Source organism: Python bivittatus, unplaced genomic scaffold (assembly GCF_059951505.1).
Source record: "Python bivittatus isolate LINGU-HERP-01145 unplaced genomic scaffold, Pbiv_v1 ctg000180_np1212, whole genome shotgun sequence".
In the NCBI taxonomy this organism is placed as follows: Eukaryota; Metazoa; Chordata; class Lepidosauria; order Squamata; family Pythonidae; genus Python; species Python bivittatus.
The window spans coordinates 7,249,713-7,276,233 of NW_028277047.1; the positions used below are offsets into that span (position 1 = coordinate 7,249,713).

Sequence of the window (26,521 nt, forward strand, 5' to 3'; positions counted from 1 at the left end):
AGTGCCTGCATTCACACAACATGCTTGGCCAGGTTCAAATAGGCAGCCTGTGGTCTGCTGCGCTGTAGGAACTCAGCCCTTGACTTAGCAGCTCACAGGCCATTATATTAATTCAGAATGTGGTCCCTTTGTGCACTGCAGATTCTGTGATCATGGCAACTGTGCTTTGCTTTAACCTTAGTTTAGGGCAAAGCACGTGAAACTAGCCAGGATGCTTGGAGTGGCCAGCCGCTAAGGGCAGAGAGGGAATCCTCGGCAGTCACGGTGCATCCAGCCTGCACAGCGGCCGTGAGCCATTGGAGCAAACATCTAGCAAGAATCCGAGAAGGAAAGCCCAGGTGATCCAAGTCTTTCTGCAGGAGAAACATCCATTTTATCATTCAGCAAAGACTTTTGTAATTCAGAAAGCCGACAGCATTGACTGGAAAGGCAATCTGCTCAGAAGAAGCCCTTTCGGGAAACCCACAGGCTGGAGCAGATACAGTCCAGACTCCCACAAGATTGCACCTTTGTCAGCCCACCCGTTTGCAAATGGGCCTTCACCACATCTCTTGGTGTAGCCAAAATCCACCCAGCTGTCCCAATGTGGCCACCACCAATCAACACTGCCCCGGCAGCTGGAATTGGTGAGGCGCTGCAGAGTGCCTTTCCTTTTTGCAGAGCCTCACATCCTCTCTGAAGGCTTTCAAGGAGCACTGTGTGTGCCTGGAGCTGGTAAGGTAGCATTTGCAGACTACAAAGCACATGTGATTTCCCCCACATCTCAAATTAGGGTTCCTTTAAAAAAAACAAAACAGCTGAACCCCAGTTTGTCAAATCTCATGAGAGTTTGGTAGATTCAGCCTGAAAACTTAGGAAATTTTGTACAAAAACTCCAAGGTCTTGGCAGATTTGACAGGTCTTCCAAGCTTTAGCCAGTTGGGAACTCTGGATTAAGAGCAAAATATGAGGCTTTGCTCCTATGTTCAAATATTCCCCCTGGTTTTACAGAGATCCTATCCTGGTGCTTCAGAGGCTTCACACCACTCCACTCCCACCACTCTTGCTTCTCTATGGACTGCCCCATTCGGTTGCCATTTCCCTGCAGAACCCCATTAGATCACAAAGTGCATGGCCACGGAGGGGTGTCCTGCAACACCAGTGCCCCCTCCCACGGAACAGGCTGGAAACGCTGTCTTCTTGCTGTCTTCTTCCCAGCCACACAACACGCTGAACCCCAGGAGTGAGTCTGAGTTTTCCCTGATGGGAGTCAGCGTCCATGTGGAGAGGTCTCATTCTGCAGCCAGACCTTGATGAGATGGACAGGGCCAGTTTGATCATTCTTGATGATGAAGTTGAAAAAAGTAGCTTGCCCAAACTGAGTTAATTCTGAACTGCAGTGGTTCCTCCAAAGCACCCCCAAATCTCTCTTTGCTGTCATGCATCAAGATGGGCTTCAACAGAATAAGATATGCAACATTAGTCACTATAGATCTATCTCCAACTTGGAAACCTCCAAAGGCACAGGGGAGGCACCACCCATAATTCCCTATGAATGGGCTGGGAATTACGGAAGCTGCCAGCCCAGTATCTCTGGAAGCCCCTAAGTTGTAAAAGTCTTCTTTAAAACATTATTCTTTATCCTGTTTGAATACTGTACAATATTCTTCAAGAATGTCTGCAGTATTAACCTTAGATAATTTCTACATCCAGCCTTGGCTTCCCAAAACTCAGGGTTACAGGGGTACCCTTCCCCAGCTCCTTCATCTGCACAACCACCTTGGGAGGTTGTTAGGTGAGGGCAGACTTGAATTTCTACCTTTCCACCCCAGTTTGATATTCTGATCATGGCATAAACCAAATGTACTCCAAAAATATACTCCAAGCTCAACTCCTGATGACATCATGGACTAACCTACAGCTCTGATCTCCTGGTGGTCTCCCCTCCAAATTCTAACCTGGTCCAACCCTGCTTAGCTTTTTCAAGATTAGCTAAGGTCGGCTAAGAGCACTGCAGTGCACCATAAATCCTTTACCAACTGCACAGTGTTTTCGGGAAGAAACTGGGGATTAATAAAACATCAAAGATAGAAGATGAAAGTATCTCAAGTCACCTTAATGACTAGCACGTTAATTAGGAAACAAGTTCACAGGAGCTGACGCCCCAGTGCATTTATTAGCCTTTAAAAGTGTCACACGATTCTTTGTTGTGTTTGATGCGGCAGACTATGGAGGAGACCGGGTTCTTTTTCAAAGCTGTTATCCTATGAGATAATGTCTAAAAATCAATGTTGTTTCTGGATGGACATACCTGAAATACCAGCCCAGAAAATATCACAGGGAGAAAGGGAGCAAACTGACCACAAGCCACTCTTAAAAGTCCCTGGATGCAGCAACACAGAAGCTGAGATGCTGAGGAAAGAAGAAAAATGGGGGTCTCCTAGGTGGATTTTCAAGACGAACTGGGTGGGGCAAGGGAACGACCCAGGTCAGAATTATGCAGAGCTGCAAAAGGGGCGCTTCCTTTCAACTATGCTTCATGCAAAGCACTTTGTGAAGCTGATGTGCCATTGTGTGGCAATATTCCTTCCCAGAAGGGTGCATTGTGCCCCGTCCCACCACTTTCTGAAGCCTCTCTGCCCACCTGTTTCTAAACAGCAGAGGGACACTGGTGTTCCTCCATTTTGTGTTCCTCCAACAACTTTCAGAACCTGGAAAAGGCTTCACTGCATCTCGGGCGAATAAGGTCGCCTCTGCAGCATGAAGTGTCTCCCCAGGCGAACTGCGGCTGCCTCAGACAGGCCTAATTGATTGCATTCTTATCCTTCTCTGTAAAAGAAGCTTTCTGGAGATGGGGCAGTGAGTTAAATTCCCTTATAAAAATCAAACTATATAAAAAGCATGTAATGCAATATGAAAACCATATTACAAATCTCCACAGAGAGCAGCAGATGAGATAAGTTAAAATCCAGAAGCAACAATCAGGATAGCATAACACAATTTGTCAGAATGGCTGTTCAGATGCTGGAGAAAAAAAAAAAAAAAGCTGGTGCTGAAAAGGCCAAGTGGGCCTTTCTAGAGAAGGAGTTCCACAGATGGAGGGCCAAGACCAAAATGGACTTTCTCTGCTAACCAAATATTATTTTCTCTGTTGAGTGTTATTCTTTTTTCACTTTTAACCGTAGGAGCTGCCCAGAATCGTTTTGGAGTCAGGCGACTTCCTAAATCTAATAAAATAAACACAAACTCCTTGCTAAAATGAGAGGAGAAGTAAAGCTGAAGGAGCCATTTCTTTCTCCAGCGCTCTCTCGTTCACACCCACTCGGCTTTCAGGTGGAGCTTTTTTAATTGTCACCCGCATGATCGCTGTCATCTTTGGGAATTTCTTTAGAAATGATCCAGATATTCCTCAGCCTCCTTTGGAACTTGTTGGACTTTTCATCGCTTTGCCCATTTTTTTCCTGGTTTTTAAAAACAGCCTGTTAAGGAATTAACAGCTCCTGCAAATGCTTTTTGGATGGGAGCACCAGGGGATTTCTGACTGGGCCTTTGCCTTATGCCAACCTCCCCCAAGATGGGCATCCTCCAGGACTGGGGACTTCAATCTCTAGAATCCTCAGGAAGATTCGTGATGCCTGGGGAATTCTGGGAGTTGAATACTATGCCTTTAAAAGCCAGTCGACTTGGCTAGCAGGATAACTGCCCCTTGCTTGCACCAGTCCTGAGAAGCAGCCAGCCAGGAAAGCATGGGTATGCCTGCTTGGACCAGCCAGGCAATCATAGCGGCGGCCATTGGAGAAACATAGCAGGGCATTGTTGTAGGACGCAAACACCAGAAAGTTCACTGAGGCCATACTGAGCAGTGGAAAACTCATGTTTTTGCAGAAACCATGGATTTGCAAGAGGAAAGTGGAGAGATCAGCTGGCAGCTGTGCAGGATGCCTCCAGGAAGAAGGGGACAGGGATGCCAGGCCAAACGAAAAGCAAGTCTCTCTCCTCCGTGGCTGAAGAGCTGGGCTGCATACCTTACGAAAAAAGTCTGCATCCCTTACGAAAAAAGTCTGCATCCCTTATGAAAAAGTCTACTGCAGGTTTTCTACTTTCTACTTTCTACTAAAATTTTCTACTGCAGGTTTGATTCCAACAGGCAGGTAGATTTTTTTTTTAATTTTTGTTTATCCCACCTTTATTATTTTTATAAATAACTCAAGGCTGTGAACAAACCTAATACTTCTTCCTCCTCCTATTTTATGTATACTATTCAGGTAGAGCTGGAAAGAAGCTTATAAAAATCCAAGAATTTAATTCAAGGAGTTTTTTTAACTCAAGGAAAGTTAGCCATAGCAAAGGAATTCCAAAGACTGTTGTGCTGAAAGATCAACTCCTATTGCACCTTTTCTGTGCAATGGGCTACCTGGCCCCCATTTTGAGCCCAGTTTCCATCTGTTTTGTTTTGACAAAGAGCAGGTATGCCACCAAATACTTTCTTGCTAACTCTGTGCAAACTAACTCTCAAACATGGAGTGCTTATGAGTACCCTTGGGGTTCCCTTAGGGTCTTTTGGAGCCCATCTTCTTCCTAACATTCCTTCTACTTTTTTATTAGAAAACACTTTATTCTGGCTTCTGGTGTGAGTCATGGCTGACTGAAGACTTCTCCGTGAACAAGCAGAGACAATGACCACTGTGAAGAATGAAAGACAGGCAAGTAGACCGGTTCTTCAAATCTCTCTGGATAAGGAGAGAACGAGAGATTGCCCACAAGTGCTCTGAATGGCAGCTCCTCGCAAGGAGACTGTAAAACAGCAGTCTCTGCGGGTTTGAGTACCAGGAGCCAAGGAAGACGACATCTTTGCTCTCAGCAGCAGTGGAGCCTTTCATAAGGATACTAAGCCAGCCAAACTCACTTTCTGATCACATTCAGAAATGCTTGATTTAACCACTTTATGGATATTAGACACCTTCAAAATGGTGAGCTTAACTTGACACCTAGTGAGTTTTACCTTCTTTGGATTTAAGAAATTTTAAACAGAGACTTAAGAATTTAAAATAATATACAATTGGCAAAAAGCAAAAAAGGATTTAAGCAAGTTTTAAACAGATTGGGAGACCATAGAGATTTGGAATATTGATTATTGGCTCTAAGATTTGAAAAACAAATATATAATTAAATAACATACTTGTGGGAAATGACTGATATGGAACTAAACCCATATTAGGAACTGAGGCTTGATGAAGGTTGCAAATGGACACTAGAGGGAACTGAAGGACCAGGCAGAAAAGAGTTAAAATGGCTAAGCCGGCTATAGCTTTTTCTTGTCCTAGAGTCCTTTGAAAAATGAACTGAGATATTAATAATTAGTATCTCAGAAAGGATACAGATTTCAATGGACAAACGTTTAGAAGATGATGGGAATTTTTTAAAAAAACCTTTACCTGACATAGACATTACAGAGTTTGAAGGCATGGAAGACAACAAAACTGAGATTACCAAAATGGGAACCCAAAAGACCAGTCAAGAAAAGGGTCTGGACGTGGAACAGCCACAACAAGAAGTCCTGGACGAGGCCTTTTTGTGGGATTTACAGTGTAGGCTGGTGACTCCTTTTATATGCCAAAAAGCAATGAAAGATCAAATCCTGCAATGCCATAGGAAGGACTTAAAGGCCAAGATTGTGCAGAGCAAAAAGGAATATAAAGTTGGACTGTTTGACCGGGGATAAACGATTGGTTTGACATTTCTGGCTATTCCTAATGGATGTTTTGCTGAAGCAGGACTGAAAAGATGATGATTTCTGGATTGTGTATAGATTAGTTAGGCTATGAGGAAAAGACTTTTTTTATCTGTAACTTTAAAAGAGGGTGAAAAGTCACTATATTAGTTTATACTTGGTGTGATGAAGGTTGGAAGCCTTTATTATTATTGTCTTTGTTGCCTTTTTCTTTTTTCTTTCCTTTTCTTTTCTTTTCTTTTCTTTTTTCTTTTTCTTCTTTCTGCACCTTCTGAACTTTTATTTTTTATTTTAGCTTAGTTTGTATTAGTTTTTACTATGTTTATTAAGAACTTAAATAACATTATTTTTAAAAAAAAATAAATCACTTCATTCTCACAAGGGTGTCGAGGATGCTTTTATTCTTTTTCCGTTCTGTGTCTTGCCATCCTTCCGAACCTCAGAAAGGCCCACAAATGGGAATTATTTCCTTGGGATTTAAAGGAAGCCAGAGAGGTTGCAGACATCCATAGCCTTTTCTTAGTTCCAGATAAATGCAAGAATAATGTCCCATTATCAGGGGTGTCCACAAAACACAATAAAAAAGCCACGATGGTGCAATGGAAGCGTCACCTATTTTATGTGTGTGTAACGCGCATTAAAAGCAGCGGAGCTTCCATTGCACCCTCATGGCTGCCATCTTGTCTTCTTTTTTCTCCCAAGTAATTATTTTATTTCATTAAAGATGCGAATACTTCATTATAAAATACAAATATTGGCTGGCTACAGTGGCATTTAGGCAATACAAACTAGAAATTGTTAACACTGATAGTTTAGGTCAGTTGACCCTTTAAAGATAAGAAGAAAAGTATTTATATCAATGTGGAATATAATTTCTAAAGTGTTAATAAACATAATGTTGCTTGAATGGTGCAATCAAAGAGGAGTGTAGCAATGACAGACAATTACAAAATACAGTAGAGTCTCGTTTAACTGACCTTCGCTTATCCGACATTTCGTCTTATCCGACGGCTCTAAAAAAACACAACAACACGCATAAATCGGCGATGAGAAAGTGTGCCGCTTGTTTGCGAGCGTGAGTGTACTCTTTCTTGTTGCTCCTGACGGTGTGTCGCCGCGATGCAAAAATCGATTGCAACAGGCGCAGTGGATCTTTTTTTTTTTTTTTTACCGCACTCAATCGTTACTGTGTCTTATCCGACATTTTCGCTTATCCGACGTTCTGCCAGCCCGTTTATGTCGGATAAGCAAGACTCTACTGTATATTGAATTGTTTTATAATATAAAAAGGTTTCTATCTTGAGCTTAATGCTTAATACAAAGGTCTCCACTGTATTATTACTTATTGGTCTTTATGAATGTTAAAAGAGAAAAGGAAAAAAATAACTGCTTGGAAATGTAGGTAAGTGTTTGATTTCTACCTTCCCTCTTCTTTCGACTTCTCTGACCATAACTTGTGGACACCCCTGCCCATTACTCTGCAGCCCCCTACTTCCTGCAATTCCCAACCTGAAAAAGTCCCACAGACCTTTTCAAGGCCTTCTCTTGGAACTGAATTGCAACATAGGAAGCTGCAGACGAGAATCTTCTGTTGTGAAAATTAAGGGTGACATACGTACAGTACATCTCTTGGCCATTTCCCATCTGTAGCTATGTGCATTTCACCAAAATTTTAGTCCTGGAGCGGGGCAGAGGGCAGGATTTGACAAACCATCAAAGTGAAAGTGACCAGTGAGGAGAAATTCAGAAGAAATGTCCAAACAGCATTATTGTAATTACACAAGCTATCCCAGATGGAAGGATGAGAAAATAGCATGCCCCAAGCTGCGGCATACAGGCAGATGTGCTTCTTTTATCTCAATTGCTGACTGTGGCTTTCCTTGGCTTGTGGTTTGGATACTTATGGAACAAAGTTTTGGGAATTATTCAAAGCATGACGTTGCTCAGATATTTCCCACCTGTTTTCAGGAGGTTCTTGGTTGGGGTTTCAGGATGGTAGACTCGAACTTGCAAAGGCTGGAAGGTACCTGTCAGCCCTACCTTCAAGGGAGGGTAGGTCAGGAAACAGGGATGGTGGGGCATTCCAGGAGTGCTTTCTGTAGAAGTAAGATGGAATCACAGCATCTTGAAAGTCTGTCCAGGTTCTTCTCTGTCCCGTTTCATACTGCATAAAAACAGGCAGGGCTCTTATTAATCTCTTTACAGTATCTCAGAGAAGGGAAAATGCTCAAAAATTTGTTGCAGAGATGTTTGAGTTGAGAGCGGTTGGATTCTCATGACACCATCACCGGGTCAGAGAGAGACCAGCTGCTCCATTCATACAACATGCAAAGCGTGGCAGCTGAACTTTAGTTTCTTGACTGGGGAGGCAGGGAGCACGTTCACTGAGGATTGCCACAGTCTTCAGATTTAAAAAGTCTGGAAGTTGAGAGACACAGGAAGACTTTGGGGTCATGGAATCTTGTTTGGAAGGGATTGGGGTCTCAGAGTGAGCAGAGTAAATCTTAGATTTGGGAGATGTGGGTTGGCGGTTTATTTATTTAAAATTAATTTATTTGAAACATTCCTATAGCTGCCCAACTTGAAACAGCTCTGGGTGGCTTACAACCCATAACACAATATAAAACCAACAGCGATACAACTAAAAACAGAAAAACCTGATGCCGCAGCCGCACTTCCCTGGTGCAGCCGCATTCTCCTCCCACCCTGCCTCGCCCCGTCCTGATGCCTGGGGGAAGAGCCAGTCTTGAGTGCTCTTAGGAAGGACAGAAGGGTGGGGGCCACCGGATCTCGGGGGGAGGCCGTTCCACAGGGCAGGCGCTGCCACAGAACAGGCACGCTTCTGAGGACCCACGAGGTGGCAATCGTCAAGGGAAGGGACCTGGAGCGTGCCTACCCTGCCCACTCTAGTGGGACAGGCAGATGCCCTCAGGGAGAGGTGGTCCCACAGATAGCCTGGTCCCATGCCACGCAGGGCTTTAAAGGCGATATTCAGCACCCTGAATTGCACCCGGAAGGACACTGGGAGCCAGCGCAGCTTGTGCAACAGGGATGTAACAAGGGCAAACTTAGGGGGGCCCAGCACTACATGCACCACACGGAAAAAGGAGGAGAACTGCCACGAAACAGGGCCTCCCAGTCCCAGTCCCTGAAGCCAGGTGAGATAGCAGAGGTGGAATTGCAAAGGAGAAATGGATGACTTTTCAGAGGGCTGAGTAATGTTTGTTTTTCTTCCTGAGGGTAGAATTCTTCCAGTGGGAGAAAAAAAACTCATAGGAAATCCAGAGAAATGGTGGAGGAAAACATTTGCAAGCACGGTTTCATCTTCAAGAAGAGGTTTTGTTTTTTTTTAAAGCTAGGCAGCGGGTGACCGAGAGGTGAAATCTCATCCCCTTTGCTGCTGGGGATGGCTCTGGATTGCGGTTTCTCTGCTCTAATTAGCAGCAGAGAAGCACCAGCTGTTCCTTTCAGGCAGCTGACAGTGGGGAAAAGGGCTTTGGGTAACAGGGCCAAGGGCTGCATTCAGTCCTGGTGCCATGGGTTGCCAACCTGTTTTAAGATAATACTACTGTACTACAAAGCTCTTACATCCCAAGATGGTAATTTAGGATTAAGAGGTACCCCAAGATTTAAATTTGCTCCTATGGAACTGACCACCCTCCAAACCCAAGTCTCAAAATTAAAGCCAACCTACAACCACAAGCAGAGACCATTTTCTGGCAGTATGTCCAGGCCACATAATCCAAAACACTTTGATAACTGGCCCGAGTTTGCAGCTGTGCCTAAAATAGAATAAAACCACCCTCAGGGCCAAAAGACTGCCATCTCTGGAGAGCCAACAAAACTGTTTTTCTTCGTCTTGGCCCATCCAGGGAAGCCAACCGTTATCCAGTAAGACCTATTCAACACCAGCAAAGACATCCTTAGGAGATGGTGTCTCCTTCACTGGGTGCATTTGTGTTAAATATCCGGAAGGCCACCTATTGGCTCTTTGCCTGCTCCAGCGGTTTTTTTGCATTATTTTATTTCAATTTCCCTAATCAAAGCAGAACATCCTTTTTCTTAAAAACATGAGGAGAAACATACACAGATGTTATTGCATCTTAGTTATTATGGGGATGTTGTCATAGTGGCACACCAAGAGTGGGGAGCAAATCACCGTGTCCCATTCACTGCTTCAACCAGGGCCAAATATCTGTGCTTTGTGTGGTTGTACAAAAGTTGCAGCATTGCAGTGTGGCATTAATTGTCCTTTCCTTTCACTCTACCACCATCTGCCATCCCTACGCTTTTGGTTACACCCGTCTTAGAGGGTTTTCTGTCTTCCATTTCTCATTCATATTTCTAGCGACCCACTGTAACAGTTGGATACCCAAGAGCTCGCCCTGCTGCGAAGGGTGAAGAAAATTAGGAGCAGCAGAACTGAACAGGAAACGTGCGGGTGGAACAGATGGGTGGACAGTTTCTCCCCATTACTGCAGCCAAAGGAGAAAATCATCTGTTTCTCAAGGGCCACACAATAGGTGGCAGCTGTCTGATGATCTGGAAAAGCTACTCAGTAAGTTGGTTAGTCCTTGTATGGAAGACCGCCAAGAAATCTCAGGCAGCTGGAAAAGAAAACATCCTGGGGAAATATATAGTTTGCATATTGCTGTCAAAAAGCTACATGAAGGAATTGACTAGATTCAGAAGACATTTTATTATTGCAATTTCTCAAGCACCAGGGTTCCCTTTTAGTGGGTGACTAAAACAACTTCCCAAGAGAGGCTGCAGAGGGTGGAAGGAAAGACCCTACCATCCAAATCAGGACACTCACACACACCTTTGGCTACCTCATAACTCAGTGCAGAAACCCCATTCTTCGTCTGTGAACATTTCTCTGGAATTCTCTTCTCCTTGAAAGAATCTCAGAAAGCAGATCAGACTGAATGAGGACAGCTAGGAGGGAAAAGGAAAGAACTTTTTTCTCTCTTCCAAGCACTCTAGAGAATTGCTTCTGGCTGGCTTTTCCAGACCTAGCAACATGGATTACACCTTCTAACATCCACAGCCTGCATTATGGCTAGTCCAGATGAGAGAGATGGTGTTAGCAAATTGATAGGTCTTGAGGACACTGACTTGGGGACTATTACAAACAGTATGTCAATATCTTTTGCTTAGATTTTGGCCATAAGAGTATTCAGTTCTCCCTTTTTGGAGAGAGTAAATCAGAAACAATGGCCTACTTCACAGGATTGGTGCAAGGAAAAAAAAACAGGCAGCCACATCTGGATTCTAAGGGTTTTGCAGGTTAAAAGAACTGTAGGTGCTAGGAAGAAAATAAAGTTTCTTTATGCAAAAGCCATCTCAGCTCCATCTTGTATTCATTTTTAAAAAATTTTTATCCCACCTTGGGGAAAAGGATATGTGACTATATGGAAAGCAATTTCCAACAACCTTAAAAGAACTTTACACAACAAAGAACTTTGCTTCATGTATTTGGGATGCTTTGTAGAATGTCTCATAAATGTTGGTTACAATCATTCTGTTGGAGACTGTTTTTGGAAGTTGGAACGTTAACTCCTACAGTTTGATCTTGTCCTGTCATTGTCACATTTTGGGTTAATATCTCTGCTGTGTATTAAAGATGTACAGTGTATGTTCTTCTTGGCTATGTCTGGTATTTAGAATCTATAAAGAGATCAAGAACTATGGATTTTTCAAGCACGAGGGTTGGCTAAAATAATTACCAAACACTACTGAGAGGAGAGAGCTATACCTGATTTGCAGCAGTGGGGTATTAATATGTATTATCCATCAACATTTGATTTTTTTTTTTAAAGGAGCAAGACAAAAAAAGGTTCAAGCAATGCAGTCAGTTTGTGGAATTAAGCTATTATTAGTCAGGCCCTCTTTTTTGTCTTTTTGGTAATGATGAAGTTTGAGATTATTTTATTTCATTAACTCTGTTGTACAGATGTATTCTTTTCTTCTGTTATTTTGTTCAGTTCAATAATATTTATTTTTTTAAAATTCAGCATACTGAAATTTTTGAATGAGAATTAAGTTTGCATGTTAATTTGAAAATGCAAACTTAGCTACATCTGCCCTCCTATGGGAATTAAGCAAATTTCTCTCCCATCCTTACATGTGACTTGGAACTATTTTCATCCTTAGTCAGAAGAAATAGATGTTTTGCTAGGTGAAAAAAGAGAAGGTGAGAGAAACAGAAGACTGTTTTTGTACTGACTGCTTTAAAAAGTGACAAAGACTTGCGAAAATCAGATTCTGTCAATGTTCTGGAAAGCTTAGCAGGTGTGTAATTAATAGCATGAAAGTCAAATTACAAAGAAGACAAATGGAACAATTTATTTAAAGTCACAGCAAATAAACAGTGGGTCCATGCAGACTAATATGAATACAAAATATGTAATAATAAGGAAATAAGATGTAAAGATGCAATATAGAGATGGAAAAAATTAATAAAATCCAGGCAACAGCAAAGTGGGAAAATAACCCATGTAATTAAATATAAATAATGCTTAATTAGAAAGGGCAATACAGTGCAATAGAAATAGCAAATTAAATATTGTTTTTTATGGGCTTCTTTCAAAACTTCCACTTTTTGAAGGAGTATTGTAGACAATGTGTACTCATCCTCAAGTAAAAGTGTAAAATGGATGTGTCCTTCTGAAAAAAAAAAGTGGGTCACATCTGGGATCTACTCCTTCATAGTGCATAGTGCAGCTATTGAAATCAGTGATACTTAAGTTTGATTAATTAAGTCCCACTGATTTCATTTCAAGTTCTGGATCCAATTCACAGAAACTTTAAGATTAAAAATAGATGTTTTAAACAAATCAGTACAGAAAAAAAGCAGATTTAAAAAATTTAAGCACAAAAATTGCAAGGAGAATGTACATCAAGGATGAAATGAAAATTAAAGCTAAATTTCTTCTGCATTCACTTATTTTATGGATTGCATAAGCACAGGAATTGGGTCAATTAATTGACTGGATTAAAAGGATTGTGTGAACCTTGAAGTTCAACTTTTATTGCTTTTGGACAGATTTTCCTGTACAGGATTTTTAGTGGAACCCTTTCTATATTTGAGATGGTGACAATTTTCTACAATATGTATTACTCAGGAGATGCATGGTTTCCATGCTTAACACGTGATTGTGAGACTGATGCCTTGTAATTTGAGGAGGAGATGTTCCTGCGAAGATACATCATATTGGCAAACCATCACACTGCCATGTTTGTTCAAGTCCAATTTTCTGCCTCTACGTGTGCATAAATTTGAACCCACCTTCCTTCTGTCCTGCTCATTTGATATTGGCTATAAAAAAATATCCTTGGAGGATGCACAAATCAGAAGCATCTATTATTTTGACATTTTGGCTATTCAGTTTCATCATCCAATTTTATTAGAGACCCCAGTCCAGTCAATGAGTCCAGGGGTGCAAAAGTTGAACCAGCGGACATAATGCACCCCACCTTTTGCAACATTCATGCCCTCCCCCTGAAATAATGCGCCCTGCACACACACCAAGGTGAAAGCCACCAGACAGGCCTGCAAATGCATGCTGTTGCTCTATCACCACCTTGGTGCTGCTGTGCAAATCCAGGCTTTCCTTACGGCTCCAACCAAGGTTTGAACCTGGCTGAATTTTGTTAAGAAGGCAAACTCGGAGTGACCTGGTCTGAGCAACAGAAATCTGCACAGGCAAGAAGAGGAAGAGTTTTCTGTGTTTCTTTGTTTCTGTCTTGTGGTTGTCTGGATTTATGCAGTCAGACCTGGTAGCCTCAGGTAACATAGTTTTCATGTTAGTGAAAACTTCTGTTTCTAATTTTCTTCTAATTTCTTTTTGTCTTTAGTTTTCCCAGCCTCTTATGATCCTGAATGTTGGAGATGGCAGCATTTTCTAGGTGCCGGTGGAGCTGGCATATTAGCTTCCGCCCTTTTTTCCTGTATTTCCTCTATATAGCCACTAAAGGGGGCCCTTGGTTTGCAAATTTAAGAGACACACTATACTTGTTTTCCCTTCAGCGCCCAACACATTTAACCAGGTCAGTAAAAGATCTAGCCACTGCATTCACTTTGGTTGCACTTTTAATCTGGACGAGTTTTTTCATGCCATAGCAAATGTTGCACATAGAAAAATACTATACATGTGGGAAAACCTGCCTAAGATGCAGTAGGGAGGGTGGGAAATCCTGCTCCAAACTTAAACTAAAGCAAATTTAATGTAAAGCAAGCCCTATAGACTGTTTTTTTGTACAAATTTAGTTGAAATTAGAAGCTGGGGCAAAGATTGTGGAGTCTTGGACCTTGGGGTGGCTGGGGGGGTGGAATCTCTCAAGGTTAGCTGCTATTGTAGGGGAGATGGGCGGGAGAGAAATCCAATAAATAAATAAATAAATAAAAAATAAATGCCACAGCTTTTAAATTCCTCCCATCCCTGAGTAATCCAATGGATGGGTGTGCCACCTACCACATTTTAGAGGCATCACAGATGAGATCTTATTTTATTGCTTAATTTTATCCTGGGCTAGATAGAGTATGCAATTCAGTCTGTTGTGCCAGCCCAGCCTACTTGGTTAGTTTGTGAGTCAGTGTATTCTATGCCACTCAGAGCTTTCTAGAGTGAAAGGGCCTAGAGATATTAGTAATAAATAAACTAAAATAAAATAAACTGTGCAAACTCAGAAAATGAATTAATGCATGTACCAAGTCAGGAGTATAATGGGAATGCAGGTAATGAAGCAGGAAGAGACTACACCAGGTTGGTTTTTACAAAATATATGGTGGATTCTTTGGAAGGACACTCGCTAGCTTCAAATGACTTATTTAAATTAAAATGGGGGTGAGTCATTTCTGCTTCAGCATGTTGTGTTGTGCCCATCCCCTTAAATCAGAACGTGGTTTCCTTGATGGAATATTCTACCAATTGCAGAGAAGATATCTACCTGGTTTGCGTATTTTTCGTGAGATGGGTGGTATCTAAATTTGAAATATAAATAAATAAATAAAACCAAGTGCTTAATCCAGGCAACTAGAAAAAGCCACAATTATTTATTATCTTTGTGTAAGCTAAAGACATGGTTTATAACCAGATTTCCCGGTACATACAATGTGCTACAAAAAAAAAAGTCAAACCTACCCCAGGAAATGGTGAACTAATTATGTTTTCACTGTTGGACACTTTTCCCAACCACAGCTGTCTCCGGAAAGAGAGCAAGTGACAAAACTCTGTCCCTTTCATCTTGGTGTGCAACCTCGCTCCAATAAAGTTGCTCAGATTCAGTAGTCTTGGGCAGAGTCCGTTGCCGTGATCGGGGAAAATCTGGCCATGTTATCTGAGACTGCTTCTAGCCTGAGAATTCTGATGCTCTTTCGGTTGTCTCCAGCCACTTGTGGGCCTGGCCTCTGCCTCACGATCCCTTAGGGGGTTGGAGGCGCTATGGCAGATTGGATTGGGGAGGTGAATATCTCACTGTGGGAGAATGATATGCCAGCAGCCTTCAACAAAGCTGTGGTGTCTCCTCTCCTTAATATTCCTCTGTATTTGACAACCATTGTCCAGTCTCTAATCTCCCTTTTCTGGAGAAGGTTCTTGAGACCATGTTGCTGTTCGGCTACAGAGCATCCTAGAGTAAGAGGATTATCTCAAGACTTTTTGCCAGGATTCAGGCTTGGGTGTAGGAGTTAAAAAGCATTGGTCCCTCTTACGGATGGATGTTTTTGCAACCTGGAGAGGTGAAGTGTGCCTCTCTTGATTCTTCTGGCCTTGCCACTATTAACCTGAATACCCCTTTGGACTAGGGGGTTGGAGGCACTGTTTAAAAGTGGCTTCACTCCTTCCTGTGTGGGTGATTCCAGTGGGGGGCTGCAGAAGAGTTCAGCCAGGCAGCTTCTCCTTTGCGGAGTGCTGAAGGGCCTGATTCCTTCTCTTTTTAACTTCTACACAAAGCCACTGGGGAAGGTCTGTCAGTATGTGTTGTGAGTACTATTGCCCCAGGTCTTTCAGGAAATGCTGTCCATGCCTTGACCCAATGTCTGGAGGCTTTGAGAGTCTGGATGGGATGACACAGGCTGAAGCTGAATCCAAGCAAATGAAGACTATAGTCTGTCCATCGCATCTCCATTGTTGTCTCTTGATGAGGGATACAGTCCTAGATGGAGCATATTTGCAACACGGAGGTCCTCCTGGACTCACACCTACTGCTAGAGCTCAGCAGGCAGAGAATATGGTTGGGTGAGCATTTCCCCAGCTAAAGCTAGTATGCACGTTGCAACCTTAACATTGAACATGTGAAAACTTCGCAACACCAACTCATGGTCACATCACCACTCATCTGGACTACTGCAATGCATTCCACAAGGCCTGCACCTGAAAAACACTGGGAAGCTTCAACAATCAGAATGCAGTGACCCCCTGCTTCTGCCTGCTACATGCTGACCCAAGCACATTACAAGTGTGCTTAGGACCCTGCAGTGGCTTCCAAGTGCAATTTCAAGGGCTGGTTTTGACTTCTAACACCCCACATAGCTTGGCTCCAAGGTTCTCTACAAGAACCATCTTCTTTAATCAGTCTTGATCCATCCAAAGTATACTGTACAATACTGTGCAAAAGTTTTAGGCAGGTGTGAAAAAATGCTGTAAAGTAAGAATGCTTTCAAAAATATATATTGTAATTGTTTATGTTTATCAATTTACAGAATGCAAAGTGAGCAAACAGAAGAGAAATCCAAATCAAAATTTGGTGTGACCACACTTTGCCTTCAAAACAGCATCAATTCTTCTAGGTACACTTGCACACAGTTCTTGAAGGAACTCGGCAGGTAGGCTGTTGGAGAACTAACCACAGATCTCCTGTGGATGTAGGCTGCCTCAGATCCTTCTGTCTCTCAGACAGACTCGATGATGTTGAGATCAGGGCTCTGTGGGGGCCAAGCCATCACTTCCAGGACTCCTTGTTCTTCTGCACGCTGAAGATAGTTCTGAATGACATTGGCTGTATGTTTGGGGTCATTGTCCTGCTGCAGAATAAATTTGGGGCCAATCACACACCTCCCTAATGGTATGGCATGATGGATAAGTATCTGCCTGTATTTCTCAGCATTGAGGACCCCATTGATCCCGACCAAATCTCCAACTCCATTTGCAGAAATGCAGCCCCAAACCTGCAAGGAACCTCCACCATGCTTCACTGTTGCCTGCAGACACTCATTATTGTATTGCTCTCCAGCCCTTGGGTGAACAAACTGCCTCCTGCTACAGCCAAATATTTCCAATTTTGACTCATCAGTCCAGAGCACCTGCTGCCATTTTTCTGCACCCCAGTTCCTATGTTTTCATGCATAGTTGAGTCGCTTAGCCGTTTCCACATCAGAGGTATGGCTTTTTGGCCACAATTCTTCCATGAAGACCACTTCTGGCCAGGTTTCTCCAGACAGTAGATGGGTGTACCTGGGTCCCATGGGTTTCCACCAGTTCTGTGCAGATGGCACTGCTGGACATCCTCCAATGTCAAAGGGAAGCAAGCATGATGTCTCTTCCATCTCCTGCATTAAGTTTCCTTGGCCGACCACTGCATCTACAGTCCTCAGTGTTGCCCGTTTCTTTGCACTTCTTCAAAAGAGCTTGAACAGCACATCTTGAAACCCAGTCTGCTTTGAAATTTTTGCCTGGGAGAGACCTTACTGATGCAGTAGAACTACCTTGTGTCTTGTTGCTGTGCTGAGTCTTGCCATGGTGTATGACCTGTGACATGAAACTGTCTTCCACAGCCTCACCTTAGTAGCAGAGTTTGGCTGTTCCTCACCCAGTTATAAGCCTCCTACATAGCTGTTTGTTTCAGTTAATGACTGTGTTTCAACCTACATAGTGGATGATCATTAACACCTGCTTGGTATAATTGGTTAATCATACACCTGACTCTAATCCTACAAGATCCCTGATTTTGTGCAAGTGTAAGAATTAATGCTGGTTTGAAGCCAAAGGGTAGTCACACCAAATATTGATTTGATTTAGATTTCTCTTCTGTTTGCTCACTTTGCATTTTGCAAATTGATAAACATAAACAATTACAATATGTATTTTTTAAAGCATTCTTTACAGCATTTTTTCACACCTGTCTAAAACTTTTGCACAGTAGTTATGTCCCAGAAGATCCTACCAGTGGCCCCCACTATAGAGATAATGGAGATGGAAGCTTACAGGTGCTACTGCTCTTTTGCTCTGTAGAGTAGCCTTTGAATTATTTAGAACAGCCTTTGAGGTGTGACTGACATATTTATTATTATTGTTATTTTGTTGTATGTATATTTTTCAAGTTCTCTTTTTGTTATTAATATTATACCATGGATGTTTTGATGTACTGGATGTTCTTGTAAGCTGTTGGGTAATAAATCAAATGAATGGAATGAATCCATGAATACTAGCATGAAAGAGTAGAGCTTGTGTTCATAAAACATGTCTCATTGTGGCTAGCTGTGAATGACTACATTCCAACGTATGGCCTTCCATATGTGTGAATTCCAACTCTCATTATTCACAGCCAGCTGTGACCCTGCTGGTTGTGGCTGATGGGCTGCAAATTGTGCCAAGTTCTACTTACATCCACCCCAGGTCAGCATAATAAATCCCTCCACAGTAATTGAACAGCCCATGCATCAAACCGACACTTCAGTTGAGTACAACTTAATTTTATTGAAGAGATTATTATTACTCATTAGTAATGTTTTCCATGCCCCATTGCTCCCATAGGACCAGTCATATAGTACTGGGGGTCTTCTCTTTAGATTGGGTGGATTTTAAAGAGGTCAGAGGTGCATCAGGAACCTCCAAAATGTTTCCTGTCTTACTCAACTTATTTCTCTTGGAACTCATTCAGGTGCTCTTAATGTCACAGGTGTTTTGTAACTTTTAGCAAATTCTTTACCTTACAGACTACTTGGCATTTTCTTACAGACCTCCATGCTCTAGTTATCTCCTCCTTGGCAGCCAAGTGTCTTCCTACCAGTTCTGAGTTTCAGCTTTCCAGCCAGCCCCATTTCTCCTTTGCAACTTTTGGACCTCCCTTTTCCCACTCAACCACCATTCAACTCTAAAATGTTTTTGCTGCATTTAAGTTGTACTAAAGTTATAGTAATAATGATGGGTGAGTATTATGATTACAGAAATTAGAATAAACTAAATATTAACAAACATTAACATGGGCAATTTACCACACCAGCCATAATTATCTGATCCATAGCAAAAGTAAATGTTCAAAATAATGGAAAATATTCAATTGGACCAAAATAATTAATATATGGAGTGCGTTGACTTGAACACTTCATTATAAATATTAAAAATGTTCTGCTGTCTCTTAGGACTCCTTGGAAGTCTTTTTCAAGTATGGAGTACTACACTTGATTTTAGCCAAAAGGCTGAGAAGCAATTTGATTTGATGTAGAAGTACCACCTAGTAAAATAAAGATTTTCATTTCATCAGTTTAGCTATTAACTCACTAAAGATAAGGAATGTATAGAAATCTTAACTCATTATGTCTATCATCTTTATTGGACTGAAAAAGTAGGTGCTATTTGGGGGCATATGTTTTTTTCACACTTTATTAAAGAAACCTTTATGCCAAGGAGTTGCACAGCACCTTACTCTGCATAGATTTTTGAGTCTGCCAGCTCCAAGACACAATAAAAATAGCTTTTAAAGTTCTTTTTTTTCCTTTTGGTTTTGCAAGCAAATCCAGACCTGATCCAATGAAAATATGTCCGGTTCAGAAAATGTAGGAAAGGGATCAGATCCTTTTTTCCCCATTTATTCCAATAGAAATACAGTCCATAAGTGGCCACCCAAAGCAGGGCAGTAACAATGTGAGACCAAAGCAGAACAAGCAGTAAAATAAGTAACTAAAATTTTTTGATACAGGTGAGGTACTAAAGCACTATAAATGCAACCAAATATAGTAAAAGTAAAAACATTTCTCAATCCCTTTCTCTTTCTTACTATGTGCATGTGAATTTACCATTACAGCAAATCATACATGGAAATCTTTGCACCAGTTGTCTTTAGGTTACGGGCAGGAACCTTTCAGACAGATTCTCTTCTTGAATTACAGGGTTTGCATCAGATAAAAGATGCGCTCCATATTTACACTGTGGGAAGGAATTGCAAAGAAGAACTGTGCAATTTTCAACAGTTCTGAATAGCATTCAATGGCTTTAGCTTTCAGAAAATATTTGGTCCATTTCTGGTGTGAAAGCAGATGTTGGAACTCTTCTTCATCACTGGAAGCTTCAACAAATTTTTTCAGATTGTTGAACTGATCAAAACACTTCATATTGTCAATTTCCACACCCTTCTCTCTTAAAGACTTTATACATGCTTCCACATCACTCCAGCTTGGTGGGTCACTGAGAGCCATCCACATGAAGCAGGAAAACTCCTGCAGAGATGCCATCCACATCTCCAAGTATTCTATGCAGTTACTGTAAAGACGATGCACTCCATCAGAGAAGGTGTCGCACTCTGCCTCTAGTCCCTCCTTGCGCTTCTCTGCAAGCATCCCCTTCACTGTTAAGGACATGAAGTTCTGAGCTCTACGATCAAGCAGGATGGTATGCACGGAGTCCAACGTCTTCATCACTTCCACAATGGAGTTATTTTCCCGTTCCATCTCTTCAATGTGCAAATGGAATGCGTTCATGAGCGAATGCATGTGCCAAAGGTACAGCTCACTGAACTCGTGCTCAAAAAAGTTCTTGAGCACAGTAGGTGGATTGCTCTGGGCCAAGAAGAAGGACTTCAGGGTTGGATACATCTGAAGCAGTTTTGTGATGCCAGGGAATAAGGACAGCCACCGAGCCTTGCTGTGGGAGAGCAGTCTTTTATATTCCACCTCGACAAACTCACAGTATTCTTGTAGGAATTCAGTCCGTACTGTGTATATGTGGAAGTACTGGTAGATTTTTAGAATGATGTTCTCAATGTCCACATCAAGGGTGTCTGCTCCGTGATGGATGCAATTATGCAAAATGTGGGCTGGACAGTACACCCCAATTAAAGTCTCTCTCTGGAGTGCTTTCTTCAACTTGGTGAACACACTCCTCGCCTCTTCGTCTTGCCGAAGTCCACCAAACATGGTGTTGCAGTTGTCCCCTGCAAACGCCACACATTTCTGAAACAATCCATATTTCTTGAGAACTTTGACAAGATAGTCTGAGACAGCATTGGCTGTCTCAGTGGGTGCTTCCTGAAGTTCTAGGAGTTTGGTCTTCAAGCCACCATTCCTGTAGTCATAATATTGAATAAGTACTGGGAACATTTTCACTGCACTGTGATTGCTGTCATCTATAGCTACTCCACAGAAAGGGATGCAATTTTCTTCAAGTGCCTTCAGGTCAATGTTGACTGCATGCTGGGCAAGCATAGAATTCACAATAGCTTCAGTCTTGGCTCGGGTGTTGGAAAATTTTTGAGCTATGTCTGCATCAGGAAATAATTTTCTCAACAAGTCAGAAGTACTGTCCATTGATTTGTAGCTGTTGTGATTTGGGATAGCGTGGAACGCTAGAGTGCTGTCAGCTGCAGCAATAGCATCCTCTGCTTTGGTGCCTGGATTCACAAAAAATTCAGTCAGCTTTGCAGACCAACTGTCTCCTCCAAGGGCTTTCTTGTGCTTTTCAGAGGACATGTGATACTCCAGATCACTGGCACCTTTATGTGCAACTGACACAAATGTACCAGCTTTGCAGACCAAGCACTCTGCTTCATAGTCATCTCTACCTTTACGAAAATCAGGATATTTCTGCTTTAATTTTTCGGTAAAGACACATTTTCTTTTAGGCATTTTCTATCTTCAGCGTTGCTCAAAAGCTGAGTCCTGGGAATACTGCAGGAACAAAATACAGGGACAGATTCAAGAATGGAATGGAAGGGGAGATGAATTAAAATATCACCCTATCCTCATTAAAAATACGACTTATTTCATAGATGCAGTGTATAAAATAAACAGTACATGTACCATATTTTACAATTAGACAACAGGGTTTTTTTTGTTCACACTGGTATTAGGTGGAGGAGGAGCCTGGTTGTCTTGTAGCTCATTTTCAATACTGAATTTGGCAAGTTTATATTATTACTCAAGTTATATTTACCAGTATCCATTTTCATTTCCATTGAGCAGCAATCAGGGAGCAGAAGACAGACCTAGTTCTCTACTAACAGGAGGTGTGTATACCCTACATCATACTTGATGAATGGGTCTCATTAAGTACAGAGAGAAGCTGCACAGTTGCCTAGCCTAAAATAATGCTGGGTAATTTGTGTCTCAAGCATATTGTGGGAATCTAGCCATTGTCTTAGCATTGTATAATATGTGAAAATATTATACATAGCATGGGTTGTGTTATCCTGGGTTTTGACTCAAGTATGTTGTATTAACTTCACATCTAGAGGGAGCATAATTACACAGGCACAGTTGTGTGCTACTTTTCTAAAAGAAGTTGGATTAGTATGAGAACATAAGGGACTGCATTTGAGGCCCTTCTCACATAAGCTGTACACATTCATCCCAGTTCTACATAAAGAAGACACAAAGAAGGCAAAATAAGTGATAAGCGGCACTAAACCAAAATGATCAGAATGCTCGAACACTTTCTCTACAAGAAAAAGGCTGGAATGTTTGTGCTCCTTTTGCTTGAAAATAAGGCAACTGGGGAGCAGATATGATTGAGGTGTATAAAATCATGAGTGGCCTTAAAAAATAGACTGGGAAATTTTTCTTCCGCTTTCCCCAAATCTAGGACCAGGGACTATTTAATGGCCCTATATCCTGCTTGCAAGCCCTTCAGAGGCACCTTGTGGGACACTGAAAAACAAAATGCTACACTAAACTGGGCCATTGCCTGATTGAGCAGGACAACTCTTACGACTGGCAACCAGGGATAGCTGGAAATGAACAGATGTTGCCAAATGGTCCATTTGTGCTCTCATTTCATTGTTACTTTTGCTCCCAGTAGCCCAACTCAAGCCTCAGCTGGAACAGACAAAAACCTGGGGAAAACAAAAACAGGCATTCTCACAAGAAAAAAATCTCTTCCCCTTTCCTTGTGTTTCTTTTTCCTGGAGCAGCTATTTGGAACTAAATTTAGGGAGAGTTAATTCAGGCCCAGAGTGTGACTGGAAGTGAGACCTAAGCTGCTCAAAGCCCAGAAAATGCGTAATAAAGGGTCCCTGGCCAAATGCCCAAAATATATTTATATGGAGAGAAAGGGAGTGGATCTTGCCACCAGAACAGGAGCAGCAAAATACAGGCTTTCTCCTTCGGTTCTGCTGTTTACCTCCCAAACTCTATTATAATTATTTGGGAAAAAAAAAGTGAATTCTAGAAAATGATCACACTGATATTTTACCTATTACTGTGGGGCATAGAACAAACAAGCACAGAAAGGAGACGATCTAAATGGGGAATAATTTAAGTCCCAATGGGAGAGCAGTTCATTTGGCCCCATTAGAAAGATTAGCTTTCCAGCAGGACTCAGAAATCCTTTCATGTGTATGAAAAGTCTGGTAACCCTTGATCTTAGCCAAAAGATCTAATCAAATCATTTGCCTCGCTTCTCCCTATAAAACATATGGAAGGGTTTCCTAAGCATCTTCTGAAACACACATACAACTATGTAGCTCTGGGATCTGGCTGGAATCTGACTTAGGATTCGCTGCTTGGAAACGCAGACCAGAACCAACCCCCCCAACGCTAGACATAAGACACTACCTTTGATTGTTAACATGGCCGTGGACACAAGCAGATACTGTGCACGTACAAAAAATTATTTGGTGAAACCCTGGACATTTCTTGGCCAAATGCATATTTTCCCAATGAATATGCCTGTGTGTGATCATCTTTATTCTTTATTAGGATTTATTATTGGCTTTTCAACAGGAAAAAAAAAATCAATACCCCAAACATATAAAAATATTCAACCAAACACAATGAAAACAGTATGCGTTGCTTAAACTTTTGTCCACACCTTCAATCCCTTCCTTTTGTTCTGTTCCGCATTCCTTCTTCCTGGTCCTCTTTTCCGGTTTATGACCCTTGGGGCTGGATTGGTTATCTTTCACATTAATTGCTCTATATCAGCTTTTGAGGTACTTTATAGAACTATTCTATTGTTATTAAACAATAAAGCTAAGCTAACATTTTAAAAGCATAAAATAAAAATTAATAGAGCTGAAGAGAGAAAGAAATAGGAAAAAGAAAAGGAGTTTCTTTACCAGTCTCTGCCTGTGGTATCTGAGCTGCAAGAATCTGGACTAGATGGCAGCAAAAGGCTATGGTTTTGGGTACTTCTATCCTGCTATCTAATGGCCCTTTGGATTTTTGCAGTGCAGCTATGGCAGTCCTGTAAATCTAGACATTCACAAAGGATGTCATCATAGCAAAACCCTGATCTATTAATCTCACCTCACAGAAGGCAGGTACACAGAGAAAGCTCTGGATACCTTCTTAAGCAGCCTTTCCTTTCGGTGCCCTCCAAAAATCCTGGAACTGAACTCTCACGCATCCACACACTCACACGCATAAGCCTGGACGTAGGAAAATTCCACTGAGCTCCGGAGAGGTGGCGGGGGGGGGGGGGGGGAAGAGGCATAAAACAAGATCCGGCTGGTGATTCGCCATCTTGCAGATCCTCCCCCTCCAATCCACCACAAAAGGCATGGTATGGAATGCAATTAAATGAAAGTGCAAGGGAGCTAGAGAAAATCAACCTGCCAGGAGTGAATTTGTGAACATACAGTTGTATGCTACTCTAGCTATGCTATTTAACACTGCAAAACCCACACGTTGCTGAGTTTACACAACTCGATTCCTGATTTGCACAATACAGTGAATATGGCATTAACTCTTGCAGGCTGGATTTGCACAACTTGCTAAACAGTAAACTTTTGCTTTTTTTTATGTTATTCAAATCTTGAACCTTTGTAGCCTTCCCCAACCTGGCAGCTTCCAAATGTGTTGTACTACAGATCCTATCACCCTCACCCAGCATGGGAACGTAAGTGCACAATGCATGGGCTAGATTCACACTCTCATTTCCTGGTACTATAAAAAGCGGCGGGGGGGGAGGAACTGGCAGAGAATTTGTACATTTTCACGAAAAAATTATGACAAATATTTGAAGCACCAAGTCATATTTCTGGCTACTTTTTCCCCTCGCTACTGCAATGCCAGCCACTGAACAAAACAATTCATAAAAGGTTCCAACACCAGATACAGAGCAAAACCCATGCACTGGAGACCTATTACTGTCGCTTTTGGTACAAGCCAGCAGTGGTATGGCAACAACAAAACACACACAATGCGATTTTAGATCACATCAGGCCATTCAGGTTCCCCAATCTGGGACATCCTGGTTACAATAATTAGTGACCGAGGGTTGAAGCTGTTTCTGGTGCCTAAGTGGCACACAAGCTGAAACTAAACAGGCTTGAAAATCACCGCTACTGTTTCGGGAACACTTCCTGCCAGGTTTAACCTTGAAAATGTTGCTCCCTGATCACCAACAGACCGGCTGCATTCGCACAATACACTTCACTGGATCACTGAAGAAACGAGCGAATGCACTCACAAGTTAAGGTTCCTTCATTTTAACGGGTTGTAGTTCCTGTCAACACAGATCTTCTTTTAGAGCCAGTTTGGTGGAGTGGTTAAGGCATCAGGCTAGAAATCGGGAGACCGTGATGCGGCCTTAGGCATAAAGCCAGCTGAGTGACCTTGGGCCAGCCACTCTCTCTCAACCCTAGGAAGCAGGCAACGGCAAATCACTTCTGAAGTCTTGCCAAGAAAACTGCAGGGACTCGTTCAGGTAGTCGTTGACTGTAACTCGAAGGAACAAAACACCACCACCCAGTAAAGAGCAAGGCTAAATTGGCATGTTGTGCAAACCCAGCCAGTTAAAAACCCCATCTCTTTGTCAACCTGGCTCATTCAACGCGGAGGTGAACGTACCGTCAGAACAGACACCCGAAAGAAAAACAAAAACAAGGCAGAAGTGCGTACTAAGTCACCCTCTCGCAGCTCACTAAAAGCATCTTTTCCCCTTTATTGACTTTCCAAATCCCCGCCCCGGAGCACGTCTGGAAAACGAGGAGAAAGCGCCCAGCCTAGCGTAGGCGCGCTGCGTCTCCGACGGTCATTTGCAACTGCCTCAAACCGGTTTGGGCCTGGTAGAACCGACCCCTCCCCTTCCTCCGGCGACGTGAGGTGATGCTGGATCGTTTCTCTCGCCCGCCCATGGTATCCCTCCGCGCCGTGCGAGCACCGCCCCCCTCCCGCAGCGTCAATATGGCTTCGCCGGGAACAAACAAAATGGCCGCGCGAGCTCCGCGCGCCCCGCTCCGGAGGCAAAGAGGCCCGCCCGGTTGATTCTCTGAGCTCCAGGGCGCCGGAAGTCTGCGGGCGGCCCGCGGTTTTCGAGCCCGCCCTCCGCGGACCCCACCGGCGGCCTCACCTGCCGTTCGGTCCGCCCTTTTTCCCGCTCAGCCTCCGCCTCCGCTCCCGCTGCCTCGTGCGATGGTGTGGGCGGCGGTGCGAGGCGCGCAGGCGCGGGACGAGCTGCGAGGCGGCGAGCGGGAAGGGCGAGCGAGCGAGCGAGCATGGGGCAGCCGAGCTCGGCTTCTCCCCCTCGGCGGCTGGCGGGACGGGGAAGTCTGGGGCGCCTTAGGAAACGCTGGGCACCTGGCCTCCCCCCTCCTCTTCCCCCGATTCTCTCCGCCACGCGCGGTAGGGCAGGCAGCGGGGAGGCCGTCGGCAGA

General features: G+C 42.8%; 2 protein-coding genes across 7 annotated transcripts; both read right to left on the reverse strand.

The window, feature by feature from the left end:
* Nucleotides 1–255: 255 nt before the first annotated feature.
* Nucleotides 256–6,704, reverse strand: SLC25A45 (solute carrier family 25 member 45). The gene is made up of 3 exons (XM_088137554.1): nucleotides 6,688–6,704; nucleotides 3,690–3,921; nucleotides 256–711 (listed from the first exon to the last, which is right to left on the reverse strand). The coding sequence occupies exons 1-3, from the start codon at nucleotides 6,702–6,704 to the stop codon at nucleotides 439–441; spliced, it is 522 nt and encodes a 173-aa protein (XP_087993680.1). The 3' UTR covers nucleotides 256–438.
* Nucleotides 6,705–18,388: 11,684 nt separating this feature from the next.
* On the reverse strand, nucleotides 18,389–26,364 carry LOC148216379 (uncharacterized). Of its 6 annotated transcripts, XM_088137497.1 has the most exons (3): nucleotides 25,716–26,050; nucleotides 23,734–23,807; nucleotides 18,389–21,593 (listed from the first exon to the last, which is right to left on the reverse strand). In XM_088137497.1, the coding sequence occupies exon 3, from the start codon at nucleotides 21,549–21,551 to the stop codon at nucleotides 19,815–19,817; it is 1,737 nt and encodes a 578-aa protein (XP_087993623.1). In that variant the 5' UTR covers nucleotides 21,552–21,593; nucleotides 23,734–23,807; nucleotides 25,716–26,050; the 3' UTR covers nucleotides 18,389–19,814. The 6 variants fall into 6 exon arrangements, with proteins under 6 accessions (XP_087993623.1, XP_087993622.1, XP_087993625.1 ...); XM_088137496.1 differs by lacking the exons at nucleotides 23,734–23,807; nucleotides 25,716–26,050 and adding an exon at nucleotides 26,218–26,364; XM_088137499.1 differs by lacking the exon at nucleotides 23,734–23,807.
* Between the last annotated feature and the right edge of the window lie 157 nt (nucleotides 26,365–26,521).